Below are 18,020 nucleotides of genomic sequence, written 5' to 3' on the forward strand. Positions count from 1 at the left end.
CAAACTGATAACAGCTTATCAGAAATATATTCTAAAAGTAAGCGCTTTGGATTGATGATTTCAATTCGCGTAACAGATTATTGTATCGTAAAGTGTTGATATAAACAAATACCAGAATCTTCTAGTTTATCGCCACTTTCAATAAACGATCCCAATCCTTTTTTCGATCTATCTCAAAAATGGACCAATGAGAACACAGTTTTATTAGACATGCTTACAAATGAGTTATTTTTATTAGTTAATTTTCAGAATCGGATTAAAGATTGAGATTGGGATTATAGTCGTTCGAAACATTATTTTCTTTGATTACTAAGGGTCTGGTTCATAAGTTTTAAATTTTAATTTGATAGTTATCGTATTAAACAGCTAATGTAGATAATATTCATTTTATTACCATTTATTTGAGAGCATAGAGGAGAGTGTGACTTGTCTATTTGGTATTTTGTATGACGAGTAGCATTTACGAAGAAGTTTTAGAACAGGCCCTTATAAATGTTATGTCTGTATTGCAGCCGTTTTCAATTAACATTTCCGAACTCAATCTCAATGTTCTGTTTGTTCAATAAGCATGAAAAAAAAACTTTACGTTTATTGGGTTTAGAGATAGATCGAAAAAAGCGATTGAGATTGTTTGTTGAAAATGGCGGTTATGTAGCATCATGTCGGACTCTGTCGTTAAACGACAGAGGAAGTGAGGCAAAACATTGTATAGCTATGAGAGGTATACAGCGTTTATAGTAGGTCAATACTATTTAATTCACGTCATACAATCTGTACTATTCAGTTTCAAGACTTGTAGTGTAGTTATATTTGTTGGAAAAATCAATGCGAAATAGCTTGTTTAAAGGTGTACCATATAAATTTGAAACAGTTCGTACAATTTACGAATACGCATCCACTTCGTGTCGTAAACCACACAATGCCTACGTATGTGATTCATCACGTATGTCTTATTGATAAGCTGCGCATAACATCTATAAATAGTAGATATAGTCCCGATTAAGAAAATTATAGAAGCAATAATGTTTTAGAATTCGTGTTTGTAAATACGCGAAGTCAATACCTGGCATGAGTTAGTTGAGTCTAGAATAATGAAAACAAAATCTTTAACATAAACAGTATCTTCAATGGTATCTTCTTAGTAACTATTTAAAGCATAGGTAATATTCAGAAAATATATTTATATTTTTCTAATTTTTATATTCATTTCAGCTTGACATCCAACCATTGCGATTGGAGGAACCAGACAGGGACATGATAAACTAATGATCTGAACTAAATATAAGTACCAATGCTGTATTTAATAAATATAACTTATTATTAAAAGTGAAGAAATATCAAATGACAGCAGTTTTATTGTCGATCCAAAATATACCTTCCTACTCTAAATATAAAATCTAGCAAAACTCGCGCACTTAGGACTAATATATACCTATATTTGTCTTAAACATATTACGGGTAATTACGGATGGGTGTCTGCTGTCACAAAATAGCGTGTGTTGGGGTAATACCGTGTCACAAGGTTAGTCCCAGTTTTTGAAGATTACTGCTAAACAGTAACTAAAACTTAATACATTGGCATACAATTGTAGTACAGCACTTTGATTGGGTTATCCGTATTAGAAAATGTTCTCCGATATAACACTATTTTTCAATAACGGTATTAATCCGAGATCCGATATTACCCCCACAAACACTATCTACCTCTCATTACTTTCCTTGGTATGGAAACACACAAATATTCAACAATCAACACCATCGGTGTTCATCGACCAGGAAGCATCAAATAACCAACTTAAGGGTTACCTGACCTTCTGCTATAAAAAACAAAGATTCCAATAATTGAATTCATCCCTGTCCTGAGTTCTTTATCTCATACCGAAATATAAAAGAAATAATATTGACCACATCATGTCTACTATCGAATACAGGCATTCCCCAAAGACATTCTGACAAACTAAACTATAATTAAAATTAAAATATATTAATATACCTAATGTTCCAAATATTATAATCATTTCCCTCCAAGCGGTGGTAATTACCGGCTCATCGGATTGTAATGATAAATGACGTATGTACTGTGTTAATGCACTTGTGAGTAATTTGCAACCAGTCTGTGTTAGCATGGGAGCCAACCATCTGTCAATGACATGGAATCTATTGCATGTATGTTGATGCATTGTTACATGTACAAAGAACTATTCTTAGGACCTGTTTCACAAGTTCTGAGTAAATTCTACTCGTCGCATAAAGGTATAAGTCGACCAAATACAAAAGCCACACTCTAATCTATGCTTCCATATATACGGTAATAAAAAGTACTATCTATCGATAACTGTCATTGAAAGAATATTTGAAAGTTGTGAAACGAGCCCTTTTGCAGACTTAATACTAACAAGCTCAAGTCTAAATCAAAACATGTCTGCATTGCATGCTTGAAACAGTAACATACAAAAAATCTTGCCTAGGCTGTCGACTAATATGTATTTACAAAATTTGATAACTTTTCGAAAAATATGTTCATAAACCATAAAGACTAATCGTTTCCAAAAATACTTTTGCTTGACTGCCTCGCTGGCATAGTTGTTTACAATACGACTACAATGCTGAAATCTCTGGTTTGATCCTCTGTCATACATACAACCCTAGCACCTTGTCACATCATGAAACGAAATATACAATGTGAGTGCATTTGTTGCGTCTCTGCCTACCTCTTCGAAGATAAAAGACGTAAATGTATTTTTGCTACAATAAAACTATAATGTTAAATATACTTACGTACAGGACTTTTTCGTGGGGGCACGCTAGGAAAGGCAATTTCGAAAACATTGAAAAAATTGCCATTAAAAAGTACAGGAAGGGAGTGATACCAAAATATCTGGACTTACAACTTTCGAGTATTACCATGCCTCCAAAAAAGAAGTGACTAAAAAAGGCATGCTAACGTATATATAAAAACTCTTTGTTTCATTTAATACTTGTTCTAATCAATGTGTTACTCATAACCCAAGGGTGTGATATAAATAAACCATGTGTTTTATCTATGATTAATAAATTGCAATGCCGTATCAAGTATTTCCTTTAAGTTAAGATAATTTAGTTCATACGTTACAATCAATAATTACATAATCTCTTATACATACAAGAAATATTTATACTGACGTAATATGTAGGTATAAAATACTTTAATCGATTAATGATAATTAGTTACTAAAAACCGTGTTTCTTTGTCTCCCTATATTATCACGGTTGATAATTATTAATTTGAAATTAAAATGAAGAATTTGATTAACTAATTCAGTAATGTTATAGAATCAGTTCTGAATAATAAGTTATAAATAAATTAAATAAACAATTCAGATACCTAAGTCTAGATCTATCCCGAAAACAAACTAAAGATCTTTTTTTTTTCATCTGTAATGATCTATTTTATTATTATATCCAAGATTTGGATTCACATCACTCATATACTCAGCACAGGCCCAAGAAGCATTAATAATACAAAAGGACTGGTAATTAGTAAAAAAATATCATAATTCCAGCTTAACTCATAAACCATCGCTTTGATATACACATCATTTTAAAATAAATGGCCGCTCGACTAAAAATAGGCAAAAAATGTATTAAAGCGTAAGAAGTCGACGCTCCCAATCTCACGCAAAAAGCCAATTAACTTAAACACATCTGCACAACTACATGCGCCAACAGGCCATCTAGTTAATAAAAAGTGAACAAAACACGTTGTGTTTTATAACATAATTTATTTACATTTGTATTGTTTTAACACGTTTTTTAATTACAACAAATTGTACTAAACTACATTTGAATATTACATGTTTGATTAATATCCAAAAATATAAAGTAGCGTTCTATATAATGTAGAAAAAAAGTTACGAAGGAAGAATGGACGAGTGAATCTACTGTTTTTTTATAAGATACTTAGATACTGGTTATAGTTTCAATCTAAACTTTTGATCAGAAATAAAACTCTTCGACATATTATCTTAGTTGCTGTGTTCTCTAGATTGTAATAGCATCTAAACTGAAATATGAGTTTAATGTTATTTTACCTCACCGAGAAGGAAGCCAGATTGTAACTTTTTATTCTCATATACTCGAGCGCTTCCTAAGTTTCATTTAAAATTATAATCACAGGTTGTTATAATATGATGCAATATTTGTACGAGTTGCATTGAATAATTTACGTTTAACATAACATAACATTTAAACGATAATATCCCTGCCAAGTCGATCAAACTCGTTGGCAAAATATACCATATCCTTATGGTCCAGAGCTGAATTTTGAAATACGATACGGAAGAAGTTGACGAGGTCGCCCTGCGGCTGATATGTGACCATCATACTTCCTTCCTTTATCATTCGCTCTTTTATTTTCGGTGCGACCTTATGGAGCCTTTCTTTGTAATCTGGCTCGTTTTCACAGCCTCGGAGGCAGGTCGGCACGTACCAGAACATCACGTTGGTGCACTCAGGGTTCTCGAGGACCAGTCGGAAGCCGTCGCGCTGTCGAATCAGTTCTAGGAAGTAGCGAGCGTTGTCGAATACAGTATCGATGTGCTTTTCGAAGCCCTCGCTTCCCTTTGCCTTCCACATGAACCAGTACTTGAGGACGTCTGCCCTGCGGCCGCATTGTATGTGTTTGTCGCCGGTGTCGTACGAAGTGTCGTAGAATTTGTCCTTCTGGAAAAGATACTTGGCGTTGCATGAGTGACCTTCTTTGAGGACGTTCTTGTGTCTAATTAGGAACGTGGAGCATTGTTGCGGCGCCGCCAAGAGCTTGTGAGGATTCCACGTCACTGAGTCCGCCCTGAAAATGTATTTGACTCGTTAACGCTTTGTCGGTGCTCGCCTTGTTTGTCAGGACGCTATTGAATAGCTGAATTACAACGCTTTTTGTGAAAACATCTAGTGGAAATGAGGATTTCTAAAAAATTTAAATTAATTTGCTTGATTAATTGCTACTACGTGGTTAGTTATTCAAATTATTAAAGGGTTTAAGTGTTTTCCAACTTTTAGAGATAGAAATTTAAATCTGCTTTGGTAAGTTGGTTATCTATTCATTTAGTTATTAAATTATTACTTTGCATTAACTAAAACCTAATTCATAACTAAACAAAATTTTAATTTCAATCTTTAATTTCTCATTCATTAAATTAAATTTACTTTGTCTCAAAAAATATACTCACAATTCAATGCCATTCAATAAATGTTTGTATTTCTTCGACATAAGAGCGCCGCCGCCCCAGGCAGCGTCGACGTGTAACCACAGATTATATTTTTTGCACAAAGCCGAAATAGGTAACAAAGGATCGAACGCTCCGAAAACGGTAGTCCCCGCTGTGGCAGTAACCAGGAACGGCGTCGCTCCATCCTCTATCGCCTTTTCAATTTTCATTTCCAAATCGTTTGCATCCATTTTGCCGAATTCATCTGTTTTCACCAAAACACAATTGTCGGTTCCGATGCCCATGAAAGCAGTCATCTTCTTTGTGGAGTAATGAGCGAGTTCCGAAGTAAAGAGAATGAGTCTGGGTACGGCGTAGACTCCTTTGCTCTGTAAAATGTATTTTTATTTAATTAAAATTCATCGACCTTAGAGATTTCTTTTAAACACATTTTTTTATTTTAAAATAAAAATACCACACTTTTCGTCATTAATAATTTGTTTATTTAAAAGCCTAACTTTGTTCCTGTACCAACTAGCTATTTGTTGTTATAGTCTCATTTTGATTTACCGTCATCTAATGACATTTGTAGGAATTACTTTTCTCATAAGAAACTTGGTTTAGTTAACCTTAGTAAGCTAAGGTACTGAATTCTTACTAGAAGTCGGTTTTAAATCTATGTATAAACATAGTTCCGACCAATCTATCATATTATTATACGTTGTGTCAATACATATTTATTGCATGGAATTATTATGTACTTACGTGCAATTTATTTACTACCTACCATTATGCAAAATTATAGAAAAAAACATTTCCGATTTATAATACGTTTATAATAATACGGAAATACATCCTCCATCTATAATAACATTCGAATGGCCCTACAACCAAGCAAATAACGTAAAGCATTCGAATTAAAGATCAACACAACGCAATTAGATTAAACAGCGACATCTTTTAATGAAATGATGAAACTATTTCAAATAACTCATGACGAAATTTTTCACTAGTCTAAAGTACAGTGCATATAAAAATTTAACGTATAAACTATAACACCTTGATTGGTTTAAAAAGTAAGGGTCAATAACGCATTTAATAACAACACCTTGAGTGTGGCAACGGTTGCGAATTTTATTTACCCTGAATGTGTTACGCTGTGCTATTACGATCGGTTTCCTTTCGTATCATATCTAATTATTTTAACCAAGGTGTTTAATGTATTATTATTTTAATACAGTGTAGGCCGTTTTGTATAAAAAGTAAGTTTATGTAAACTTTGACTGCAAATCCCTAATAGAGAGGACTCTATGTAAAATAGCGTCAAATGAAATCATTAAAACTATATCAGTGAACAAGATAATTACGTTTTCTAACTAAACCGAAAACGTATTTTACTAAATAATTTGTCGAGAATATGATAGCCTAAAATTTATAAAAAAAACGGAATGCGAACTTGAGAAAGTAAGCAGAAACATATTACCTAAACTTTCTTACTTAAGTAAACTTAAGCCTCAATTAACTATTGTATTCGACCCTAAACACCTAATCAACTTACGACTTATTGTAAATTTTCCGATACTTAAGGCCATTGTACAATAGTTAAAACCTCTATAAACTTCACAAATAGTCAATTAATTATGCCTAGTTACTATTCGATTATAATAAACGTGAAAATAGTTAATATTGTTCAAAATAATTTTCAAATGTACACGTTGCTTACCAAAATCCAATTTGTAATTACCAAAATTATTTACACCATCAATAGAACAACCGATAAATAGGCAAATTAACGTGTAACAGATATTGGTTATATAATCATGGCTATAATAGCAACCAAAATTAAATAATAGAGACGATAAGGTCCCTGATGGCAATTTAAGTTATATTATACTAGATTTTGCCTGCGACTCCGCCCACATGATATTTTTTTTCCCGGGATAAAAAGAAGCCTGTTGCTCTCAGGTGTAATGTAACTTCCTATTAGTGAAAATCAAATCAAAATCGATTTAGTAGTTCCTGAGATTAGCGCGTTTAAAAGCAATCAAACTCTTCAACTTTATATATTAGTATAGATTAATGATTCGACTTCCAAGCGATTCCATTAATTGGTGTTTAATTTTGATGTTTGTGATTGGTCGAGACATCATCGCGTCAGTCACGTGTAGTCTGTCACCTAATACTAAAAAAACAACACGAAGTCGTTTATTTTTTGGCTCCATTCTAAACATATTCCGTCGTACTTATAAACATTTCGCAAAGCTATGCCTAGTTAAAACACGAATTTACTCGATCAGCTATAAGTCAAAACCCGCCATCTTACCTCTTAATAAGATTTAAACTAGGAAACTGGTGATATTTTTGACAACTATTTAAGCAATTCTTAACCACCTTTGAACTCTAAAATACGTTTATAAGTAAGACTGATCATTTCTTGTGAGTAATTAAACTTTTACACACAACACAAAATCACGCATTTTATCCCCGAAGGGGTATGCAGAGGCACAACCATGGCACCCACTTTTCACCAAGTGTGTTCCGTCCCATGATGTGATAGGGGGCGAGCCTATCGCCATATCGGGCACAAATTCCAGACTTCGGGCTGATACTGAGCAGAAAAACCCAAATATCACTTTGCCCGACCCGGGATTCGAACCCAGGACCTCAGAGCGCTGCCGTACCGCGCATGCAGTACAACTACGCCACCGAGGTAATTAAACTTTTGATTTTCAAAAATACTTTAATCAAGTACACGCAGGTATATATTTCTGAATTAGATTAGAGCTTTGGTTGGAGTAGGTATAGTTTTGTTTAAAGGGTATAAATCTAGTTTGAGTAATTATTAAGAATAAGTATTTTATTGTTATACATGGTCATTTTGACATTGCGTTACTAAATGAAACCAAATACTTACCTACTTGGAAATAACACATTACAATAAGTTACTTGAGCCATAGATGTAAAATAAAAATGTGTATGTTTTGAACAAAATAAATATTAATAAAAAGTAATTTTAATATTATGCGCCCTAAAGCCACTACTACTACTCTAAGAGAATTCGTTGCAGCAACAACATCATACTTTCAGTCAGAAATACATCCACACACACGCCATATTCGCATTAAACTAAAAAAAAATCAAAAAATCAGAAAACTAAAATTAGGATCTTTCACAAAAAAAAAATTATTAATGTATGAATTTTGGCACAAAGTCTGCAAAGGTGAAGACGAGTATGTGGTTTCATTTAGTAATGCAATGTCAAAATAACCCCGTATATGGTTGTATTCTATTTTGTAACTTTATTAATAAATAAATATAATAGGACGAGTTTTCTTTAGCTAAGAAAATAGGTAAACGAGAAACTACATTAACTGATGGTGAAGAACAATATCACCTACCGTCATAGTTTAACATCACATTTCTCAGGTATTTTTAGCGAAATTTTCTTTTAAAATAGTGGATATAATGGGAATTTGAAGTATAATAGTTGAGGCTCGATCTGTCCTTTAAAGTATAAAAATGAATCTGCCACTTCTACTCGGTTTTAAGGGAGATAGTTATATGGTATTACTATTACTCCGAACTAATCGGATTCTAAGCCAATTTATGTTCGGCTCTACTATTCATTTATCATGTATTACAAACAAATAAATGACAATTATAATTCTCAACGCATAAAACTTACCAATCTTAACATAAGTATTTCCGGGAACTAAATTTTATCTATGAAATAAGTGCCTGAAAGTAACTATCTCACCCAATCGACTTACTAAAAAAACAAATACAAGTAATTACTTCAAAAGTACCTTAAATCGGCGGGAATAGATGGAAAGGTTGATGAAGGTGGAGGAAGCGAGAGAAGTTTGCCAGAATCGTGTGAAGTGGCTATTCATAAGCTCTGCCTGCCCCTTTGAGATAGAGGCGTGATACTATGTATATATGTAAGTTGTTACACTTTACATTGTTACTTTCCCTTGTAACTATATAACTATCCGTGTTACTAATATGCACATTTTAATTTCAATAACACCTCGACAAGGAATTTTAAGTACGGTCTAATTATAAAATTAAGTCATTGTAACGGAAATTTAATTTTATCAGAAGAATAATATAAATCATTTGCTCTACTAAGCATAAAGGACGATTGTACAAACGAGCTACTTATTTTAGAAGTATTATATCTTGCTTCTTAAAATCTTTACATTTTATAAAACAAATTCCCCAAAGCTGTCTGTTTGTAAGTGATCCATTTGCTCAAAATCTACTAAACGTATTTTTGTACGGTTTTTACTAAAAGATAGCGAAATTCTTGAGGAAGGGTTAGGTTAATAGTACATTACGGTTTCATGTAAATTGACTGAAATATAACGATTACTGTTGAATAGGTCACGTGGTTGTAAAAAATCTCTTGGGTCGTGATTTACGCGGGACACGCTGATTTCCACGCGAGGGAAACCACGGGTACGACTAGTATACTATGATAAACACACACCGCGGCTTCCCCGAAGGGATAGGCAGAGATGCAACCAAAACTCATGCCCAGTTTTTCGCCATGTGTGTTTCGTTTTATGTGATATGTCTTTCATACTTTATTAATATATATTTTAAATATATTGTAAACTTGGGTATTGCGGCAGCATTTATAGACTGAGAAGGTTTGGGTTCGATTTCCAGTTTAAAAAATATTGTGTGGATTTTACTAAAATGATTTTCTCATGTCGCTGTAAGATAAAGACGTCATGATGTAACAACTAAATCAAATCGATAATAAAACTAGTGTAGCAAAGGGGGAACAAATCTTATAATGAACCTTTTTTATAATTTTCATGGTTTTAATAGCTTTGTTCAAATTACGTTTACTATAATCATTACAAGTACACGTGTGCTTGATTAATGAACTGATGAATACAATATAAGTAAAATGAAATCCTGCTTTATAAAAATCTATCAATTTTTTTTTTTTTGCTAATATTTGGTATAATATTCAAGCAGTCGTAATTATTTTTGTAAAATAAATAGCCAATAGCTATTAAACAATTATTATATTTTAATAACCACCCATATACAAAGGCAATGCTATCTACCCTCAGAACAATAACTTAAGCCTGTCAATATCTGACTGGTTCAAAATCGACTCCTATCTATTAAAATAAAGCTTCAACACCTATTACCAAAACAATAAAGACATTTTCAATAAACGTTCTAATCGTAATTTTTGACCAATCAAAATAAATCATTTGTAAGTATTTTAAAAATTCCTTGCTCTGATTGGTAAATTTTTGTAACCAATGTGACGATAAATATATTGGGATCTTTTATTGAAAACGGAGGTAAACAAACATAGTTAATTCCGTGTCAAAATTGTCCAAAGACACGCACGCCCCTATATTTTTTTAGGTCAAGGTCAATGTCAGTTAAAATTGTCTATGGCCGTTTATCAAAGTGCAGCGGCATTCGTCGCGCCAATTTGTCATGCAATTATTCATAAGTACATACAATTTGATTTCAAGCCTTGATGTAAACTTGGGTCGCGTCGATATTTTATCGTATCTATTCATTAATTCCATTGATACTGATTATGGTTTTTTGTTCTTTACAAACACGCTTGACATTTTTATTGATATTAATGAGTTTGATGAATAAACAATTATTCATATCTTGATTATTATTTAAAATATTTTAATCGCCGAAACACACATCTTGCTAATTTACTGTTTGAATGACAATTTTTGAATACATTTATACTGAAATGATTAACATAATATTTCAATGGATCCGCCTCCTTGGCGTAGCGGCAAGTGGGCTATGAATTGGAAAGACCTGAAGCCAATACCCGTCAGATTGCACTTGGGTTTCGAAGACAATTTTCCCTGAATTAGACAGAGGGGGATTTACCGTTGACGTCCGGCCAGCAGGCCGATCGTTAAAAAGAAGATGATAATTACAACAAAATGATTATTGCAACGTTCCAAAAAGTGATGCGCCGAATTCATTTTGGAATAGTACAAGTAAAAATAAAAAGAACAATTCAATAAATATCAGCAATTTAAGGGTAGGAAAGCATTTTGCAATTAAATTTCAAGTAATTAAATTTAAGTAACTGTCAGACTTATAAAAAGAGTGTAACCAAAGCACCAATTAAATGTGTTTTACCTCGACGACGCTGATCAAGTCATTCCTTCTTGGAAATTTGCCTTTTACTGATTTTTTTGCGGTGGTATGATTAAACACGTTGCAATAAATGCAACTGTCTTTAAAATATCCGTCATTTGACTTTATTCACATTCAGAAAAGTAGTTTATCTTTGTCAACTTTTGACAGCGTTTGAGCCGCGGTGGACGATGACTTTAATCCCACTGGCCAAACGCACAAAACTCTAGCCAGGATAGATATTAGAAGGATGAGTATTATGTCTTTCAGGATTGGGAATTATTGAACCAAGCTCTTTCGCAATTCCTAATTTGTTCGAGCACAATCTAAGATAGACAATCTAATCCAACGTTATTATTAAATCGTTTATAGGAAAAATGCAACTTAAATTAAATGTAATACGCTGAGCTGAAAATAATCATCTATAATTCTACTAAATTTACAAATATCACGTTAAACCACACCTGATTAAAACACATTGTCTTAAAACATGAGAAAAGTATTTTTAATAAAATATGAACAGCAAGGTTCGCAAACGGCACGCACACAAATCGAGGCTGAGGTCACACCGAACTGTAGGCTTCCTTTAAAACTGGCACTGATGAAGGAATTTTAGATAAAACGCTAACTTTAATTACTGCAATTGATCTTAATGCAGGTATTTTTGTAATTATACTCGATGATTAATCTCGAGTTGATGAAATGTTGTAAATAATAGACAATAAGAAGCCTGAAGCATTAATTAATCAAAGGGATGAACAAAACTATTGCAAATTACAAAAACCCAAATTAAATGGATATTTTTGTACAATGATATCTTAAAAAACCTAAGGTTACTGACTTGACAATACCGGTTTTAAATGTCCTTTTGCATTTACTTATAAAATACGTAAGCACATAAATTCATCTAATTAGCAAAAATTGTTCATAGAAGCTTTCATTGAGCGTTATTCCTTTTTAATAATAAAATCGGCGCAAGTTTTCATAAATATCATATTTAATGGATTATGTAATGATCAAAAACATTAAATGACATATTTATTTTGCCTTTCTGATGATAATTTAATTCTAAGTGCAAAGCAACGCGGCTTAATGATTTTGTCGGATAAACCATTGTTATTATTCCAAGAACTAGCAATTCAGTGAATCAGTGATTGTGATAAAATTGCAGGCACAATATTGAGTATGTCAAGAACTTTTCTGAGTGCCATAAATTATTTAACTAAGTACAAACATGATTATTTTATGACAGTAATTTATAACGTAAATCCACCGATATTTTTTTTTAATTTATCCCAAATGTTTTGACGGAAATTGCTTCTGAGATCCTCAAATTATAAAAATATTCTGTTAATTATTACCGCTTTCCTCGTTCTCAGAAAAAAGATCTACGTAAGATTCCACTCCTCCTATATTTTTATTACAAAATTTTTATCTTTTTATAAAAAAAAATATATATATACCTTAATTTCTGGGTAGAAGTAATGTCGAGCGCAGCTGATCGCGTATCCATTGGCTATAGAACCTCCTGGACAGAAGATGCCATCTCCTTCACCGTCATGCCAGCCCACCATCCTCCTCATCTCACGAAGAACCTCTTCCTCCATCAGAGTAAAGACAGGAGCCACTTCGTAAGTGTACACGCTTGGGTTGAGGGCGTCTGTGAGCCATTGACCGATGAGACCATAAGGATCGACTGACGAAAACAGCTGGTTCACGAAGTAAGGGTGCGCTGTGTTGACTGAGTATCTAGCAACCTAAAATTATAAGTAATTTCATGTAATGAAAATAGTTTTATAGCAAGCAAGTATGAACTTAGTCTGTAAAACGTGAAGTTTTATTTCCAGGTCAATTTTGATATAAATGTCATGTTTACAATTATTTAAATAAATTGACAAACTTTCCTCAATACTAAGTCACAAGAAATTAAGTTCTAACTATAGTCTTTAAACGACTGCCTAATAAAAATTTAAAATATTTTAAATAAATTCCTTATAATAACCGATAATTATGTATATTTAATATTACGTTGTCAATCTTCGATACTGGTCAATTTAATGTCAAAATATGAAAATTACACTAATTTTAAAATCATTTAAATTTAGGAAAGAGCTAAATAATTTATAGATCATTTCGACAGTGTCGGTTATGTTATAAAAAAAATACTCACATCAGCCATAAGCGCCAATAGACCATCATGAGACACTGGTCCTTCCCTCGGTTTGAGATCGATTGCTTTCTTAATATCTGCAGGTGCAGCCCACTCCACCACTTTCGACGTCCTCGAAGATCTTCCGAAGACAACTCTTTCTACTAACAAGTCCACTGCCCGTCTTATAAAATCTTCATGCTTGTTTCTCTCCGCGAGGCTTTTGAATTGGTTCTCGTCGACTCCCAGATCCTCTCTTCCCGGGACAATAAGATCTGAATCGGCAGGCATTTGGAATGCTTTATCTTCGTTCACTTCACAATAAATGTGTTTAATGAAAATAAAGTTTCATTTGTTATTTGAGCGAACAGTGGCGGGTGCAGCCGACCGCAGTCCTCTGAACTGAGGTTTTGGCTCGTCAGTCATTGCGTAGCCTTCTTAAATACTACATTCGACGTCAGTTCACTTCGTAAGGTTATGTTTTAGCCGCTCTAGTAATGTAAACAAATTGATTTTATTCTTTGTACTACATTCGCGAATCGAAAGGATTTTAGAACTTATAATTAATATATAGGTATAATGACCGACATGTTTATTTATTACTCATTTTGTAACAAAGAACGCGTTTATGTTAGGTGCAATAAACAGTTTTTTCTTTGCTATTAAATACGTTCTAATCAACTTTGCAGACATGTAGTCGTCGTAACAAACACTTGTGAATGAAAAGAATGAAATTAAAAAGGAAAAACAACTCTAAGTACTTAGTAAATTGTCACAAGTATTACACATAACATACATTTATGTGATATGACGTGTATAGAATATAGAACTATGAATTTGAAAGAAACACATTATTGCAAATCGTGACACATTTTAATCTTTTAATACGCCATTAATTATTATAACATTATTTAATGTGTATTATACATAAAAATTACGCTAAAATAATTACTATAAAACTTATAAGAGTTTATTTTTCATTATTAATAAAAAGAATAAATACTTATCATGTTTTATAGGTAGGTAATTAGAATTAGTAGAGCTGTAAGTTGCGTGCCTACTCTTAACAAATTTTAAATTAATCTTTAATATAATACAACAATATTCTGATTTATTCAGACATACCGTAATAAAAGGTAAACTGATCGTTAAGTTTTGTGTTAAGGTAAGTAATCGACTAAAAACCAGGATAAATATAGGGAAGGGGAATATAATCTAAATGGAATCGAATGCACAAATATGAAATAAATATTATAAATAAAACATAATATTATATTATAAGATTATATCGTTTAGATAACACCATAATTCAGTTACGATTGCATAATCATATTATCTACTATTGAATACAGGCATGCAACAACTATTTGCAAAACTTCTGAAGAGATATTGAGAGTTTCCTTTTACCTCATTTCTTCTTCATGAAACATTAAATCACTAAACACACATTCGATACATTTCAAACACTGCCTTTTTTGTTTGCCTTGACAGTTGCTTTTTGTTTACCTACGCTAATTACAACTGCATGGAGGTCACAGTTGACCTCTGTGACTAATCAACTGCTGCAAATAGGATAAAAAGTTAATGATATTGTTTCAAGCGGTGCATTGTTTTGTTTCTGATAATTTGCAATGGTCAAGTTGTGCGAAATTATAGCGAATGGGACTGATTAATCTGGTCTTTTGAAATCAATTCCTTTCTATGTCTGGAGTGTACAGCGATTCTTCTAAAGCGGTAAATAATCAGGACATGGTATTGCCCGTTTGCTAGTCAATTGCTTAAAAAAAATACTTAGATATATATATCGCCCATTGTCATGATTTAAAACCTTGATGGGTTTCAATACTATGAAATGTGGGAAACCCTTCCAGCACAAATAGAAAGACATAACGATGAAAGACATCACACAACACACTTGCAAATTGTGGTGGATTTCCATATTCATTCTGTCCCTTAATATGTAGGGAGTCTTGCAGACATTGAATTAAACAACATCTTAATTTGTTTTATTCCTCGAGAATTCCATATTAATAACACGCTTGCAAAGATTGGTGAGTTGAAACACGCTGTTTGAAATACACGGGGAGTCCCGAGGCCATTGTCATGCATGGTGGAAACAAATATACTGTCCCATAATATTGTATGGGGAGTCCCTATGCCAACCCGATCATTTCGAACGGGATCATAGTTCATTGTTTCTGACGTAACGTTTTCTAGCTATGCGATAGATCATTCCTCATTAAGGAAAACTACTTCGATAGAAATGCATGTCGGTACTTCCCATAACAAGTAATTTATTTTTTAAATTCCATTGATTATGATTCATTAACCTTTGAAAACACTTTTGTTAATGACGTTATAACGGGAGATACCCAAAATTTTAAACATACATACAAGCGATGGTAACTTGCATTCGGGGAAAGTCCATCTTTGACTCATTTGTAAAAGTGCATTACGAATACGAATCATTTTTTTATTGCTTTGAATGACGAGACGAGCTTGGCGTTCGCCTGATAGCAAGCGATACGACCGCCCATAAACAGTAGACAATCCAACACCTTGAATTACGAAGTATTGTTTAGTATTCCACTGGCTCGCCATACTAAGACACGGGATCCCAAGTCTTAGTATGTCCAGTAGTTACACTGGCTACAATATTCTTCAAACCTGCTGCTTGGCGGCATAAATAGACATTGCGGTGGTACCTACCCAGGAGAACTCTCACGTAAGAGAGACTTACCGCCAGTAGTAGTTTTCTACGTATTTAAAGGTTTTTCAATCGACATAGGTAAAAGTCGTAACAACGGTTCGACTATGTGATTGAAGGAACAGAGTGTGCACTTGTGTTATTGCGAACATACTTACGCTTTATTTTCCTGCTTACGTGGCCCATCTCCGTTGAAATAGGCCGCCGTTGCTGCAATTTGCTTAGAATGTGTTTCATTCATTCAATCTTGTTCTTTCCCTATCAGATCACAGATCTAAGATATAACTGCAGTTATGAAGTTATGTTTCTAAGAATTTGTTGCGGAAATTTCCTCGACCAACACGTCATAAAATTATTTGACAAAATAAAACAAAAATTTTAATGTTCAATATCTGGTCAAACTACGTCAGCTGTACCCAAAACGAAAAAACATCAGACTTATATTTCGACCCACAAAAATGTCGCAATATTGATTCCTACTTCTTTATATAATTATAACTAATGGTCGCCCAGTGGTCGAAATTCAACTGCAATGCATAAGATTAAGTTATAATTTTGTAGTTGACATTGGCTAAATGCATATAAGCGTCGAAGCCAAAAAGAAAAAAAAATGTAGTTTTAAAAGATTTTAAGTTTGCATTTATTTTATAAATTATAATTTAAATGTGATTTCAATTTTCTGTTAGACAAAATAATATTTAGCCAATAGTGTTGTATACACCGGTAAAGATTTGTCACCTAGAATAAGTACCTTATATTGTGGATCTTTCGTATGTATGTTTCTGTGATAAATCGTTGGTATGTCTATTAATAAATAAATAAGATTGTAAAGTTTTAAATTTTCTTAAGAACTCTCTCACTGTCCTCCTTGCGCGCTATGTGCTAAAAAGGAATACAAGAGTTTCTCTTTACATATTAATATATCTATAAATGATTTATAATTAATCCAAAACTTTATGAGAATACCTATAGAGTTAAAAGTAACCGCAGAAACCAATAAATGGGTTTGGGTGAAATTTGCCAGTTAAATAGAGTTAGGTCCTGGATTTAGTTACATTTATCGTAAAAAGGTTTTACAATGTAAGGTTTTCATCTTGTCCTATTTTAACCCAATGACACAAAATTATTCAAACATGCCTAAAATATCGGCTACATATAAAATTGTAAAAATCGGAAGCAATCGTAAATAATATTTATAATTTAAAACCAGTTAAATTATAGCTTTTAATGAGCATTTATGAATAAGTTTTCGATACTCGGAAGTCATATTTATATCTCATAAAAACAACATTCGTTAAATTTAAAACATCTAGACACTTAATTAAAGTGCAATAATTTATGTATTTGGATCACAAGTTATATTTATTAAATGTACAAGCAAAAATTTAACATTAGAAAAAGATGATAGATACATTACAAAAAGACATAGAAATCAAATTATTGTTTAAATAATTACTTATTAAATAAACTACATATATAAATATTTCCCAAAACTTCTGGCTCTAACTACAGGTCTATAACAAAAGTTCTAGAAATACGAGACATAAATGTTTCAAACTGTGGTCACAAACAGAAGGCTAAGTAAGTCTAGGTCCATTATGGCTTCCATTATTTATTCTGGATTGTACATCGTAAGCGCTTTTGCGCGCTGAACATGAAACATTGCAGCGAAGTTGGAAACCTCGCGTCGGTAGTTTAAAACTACTACTTACCCTTATGAAGAGAAGAATAATTGAATACATAGTATTAGGAAATATCTGTTATACAAGGAGATTGTTAATGTTGGGTATTTGCGCCATAAGATATTAAAGTCTGGTATATTTTAAAC

At 32.7% G+C, this 18,020-nt stretch overlaps 1 protein-coding gene across 1 annotated transcript; it reads right to left on the reverse strand.

Moving 5' to 3' along the window:
• Positions 1–3,741: 3,741 nt before the first annotated feature.
• LOC115451092 (cysteine sulfinic acid decarboxylase) lies at positions 3,742–14,102 on the reverse strand. Its single transcript, XM_030179294.2, has 4 exons — positions 13,507–14,102; positions 12,800–13,093; positions 5,208–5,575; positions 3,742–4,828 (listed from the first exon to the last, which is right to left on the reverse strand). Exons 1-4 carry the CDS (start codon positions 13,774–13,776, stop codon positions 4,225–4,227), a joined length of 1,536 nt encoding a protein of 511 aa, XP_030035154.1. The 5' UTR covers positions 13,777–14,102; the 3' UTR covers positions 3,742–4,224.
• Positions 14,103–18,020: the final 3,918 nt, after the last annotated feature.

Source organism: Manduca sexta, unplaced genomic scaffold (assembly GCF_014839805.1).
Source record: "Manduca sexta isolate Smith_Timp_Sample1 unplaced genomic scaffold, JHU_Msex_v1.0 HiC_scaffold_2948, whole genome shotgun sequence".
NCBI classification, from domain to species: Eukaryota; Metazoa; Arthropoda; class Insecta; order Lepidoptera; family Sphingidae; genus Manduca; species Manduca sexta.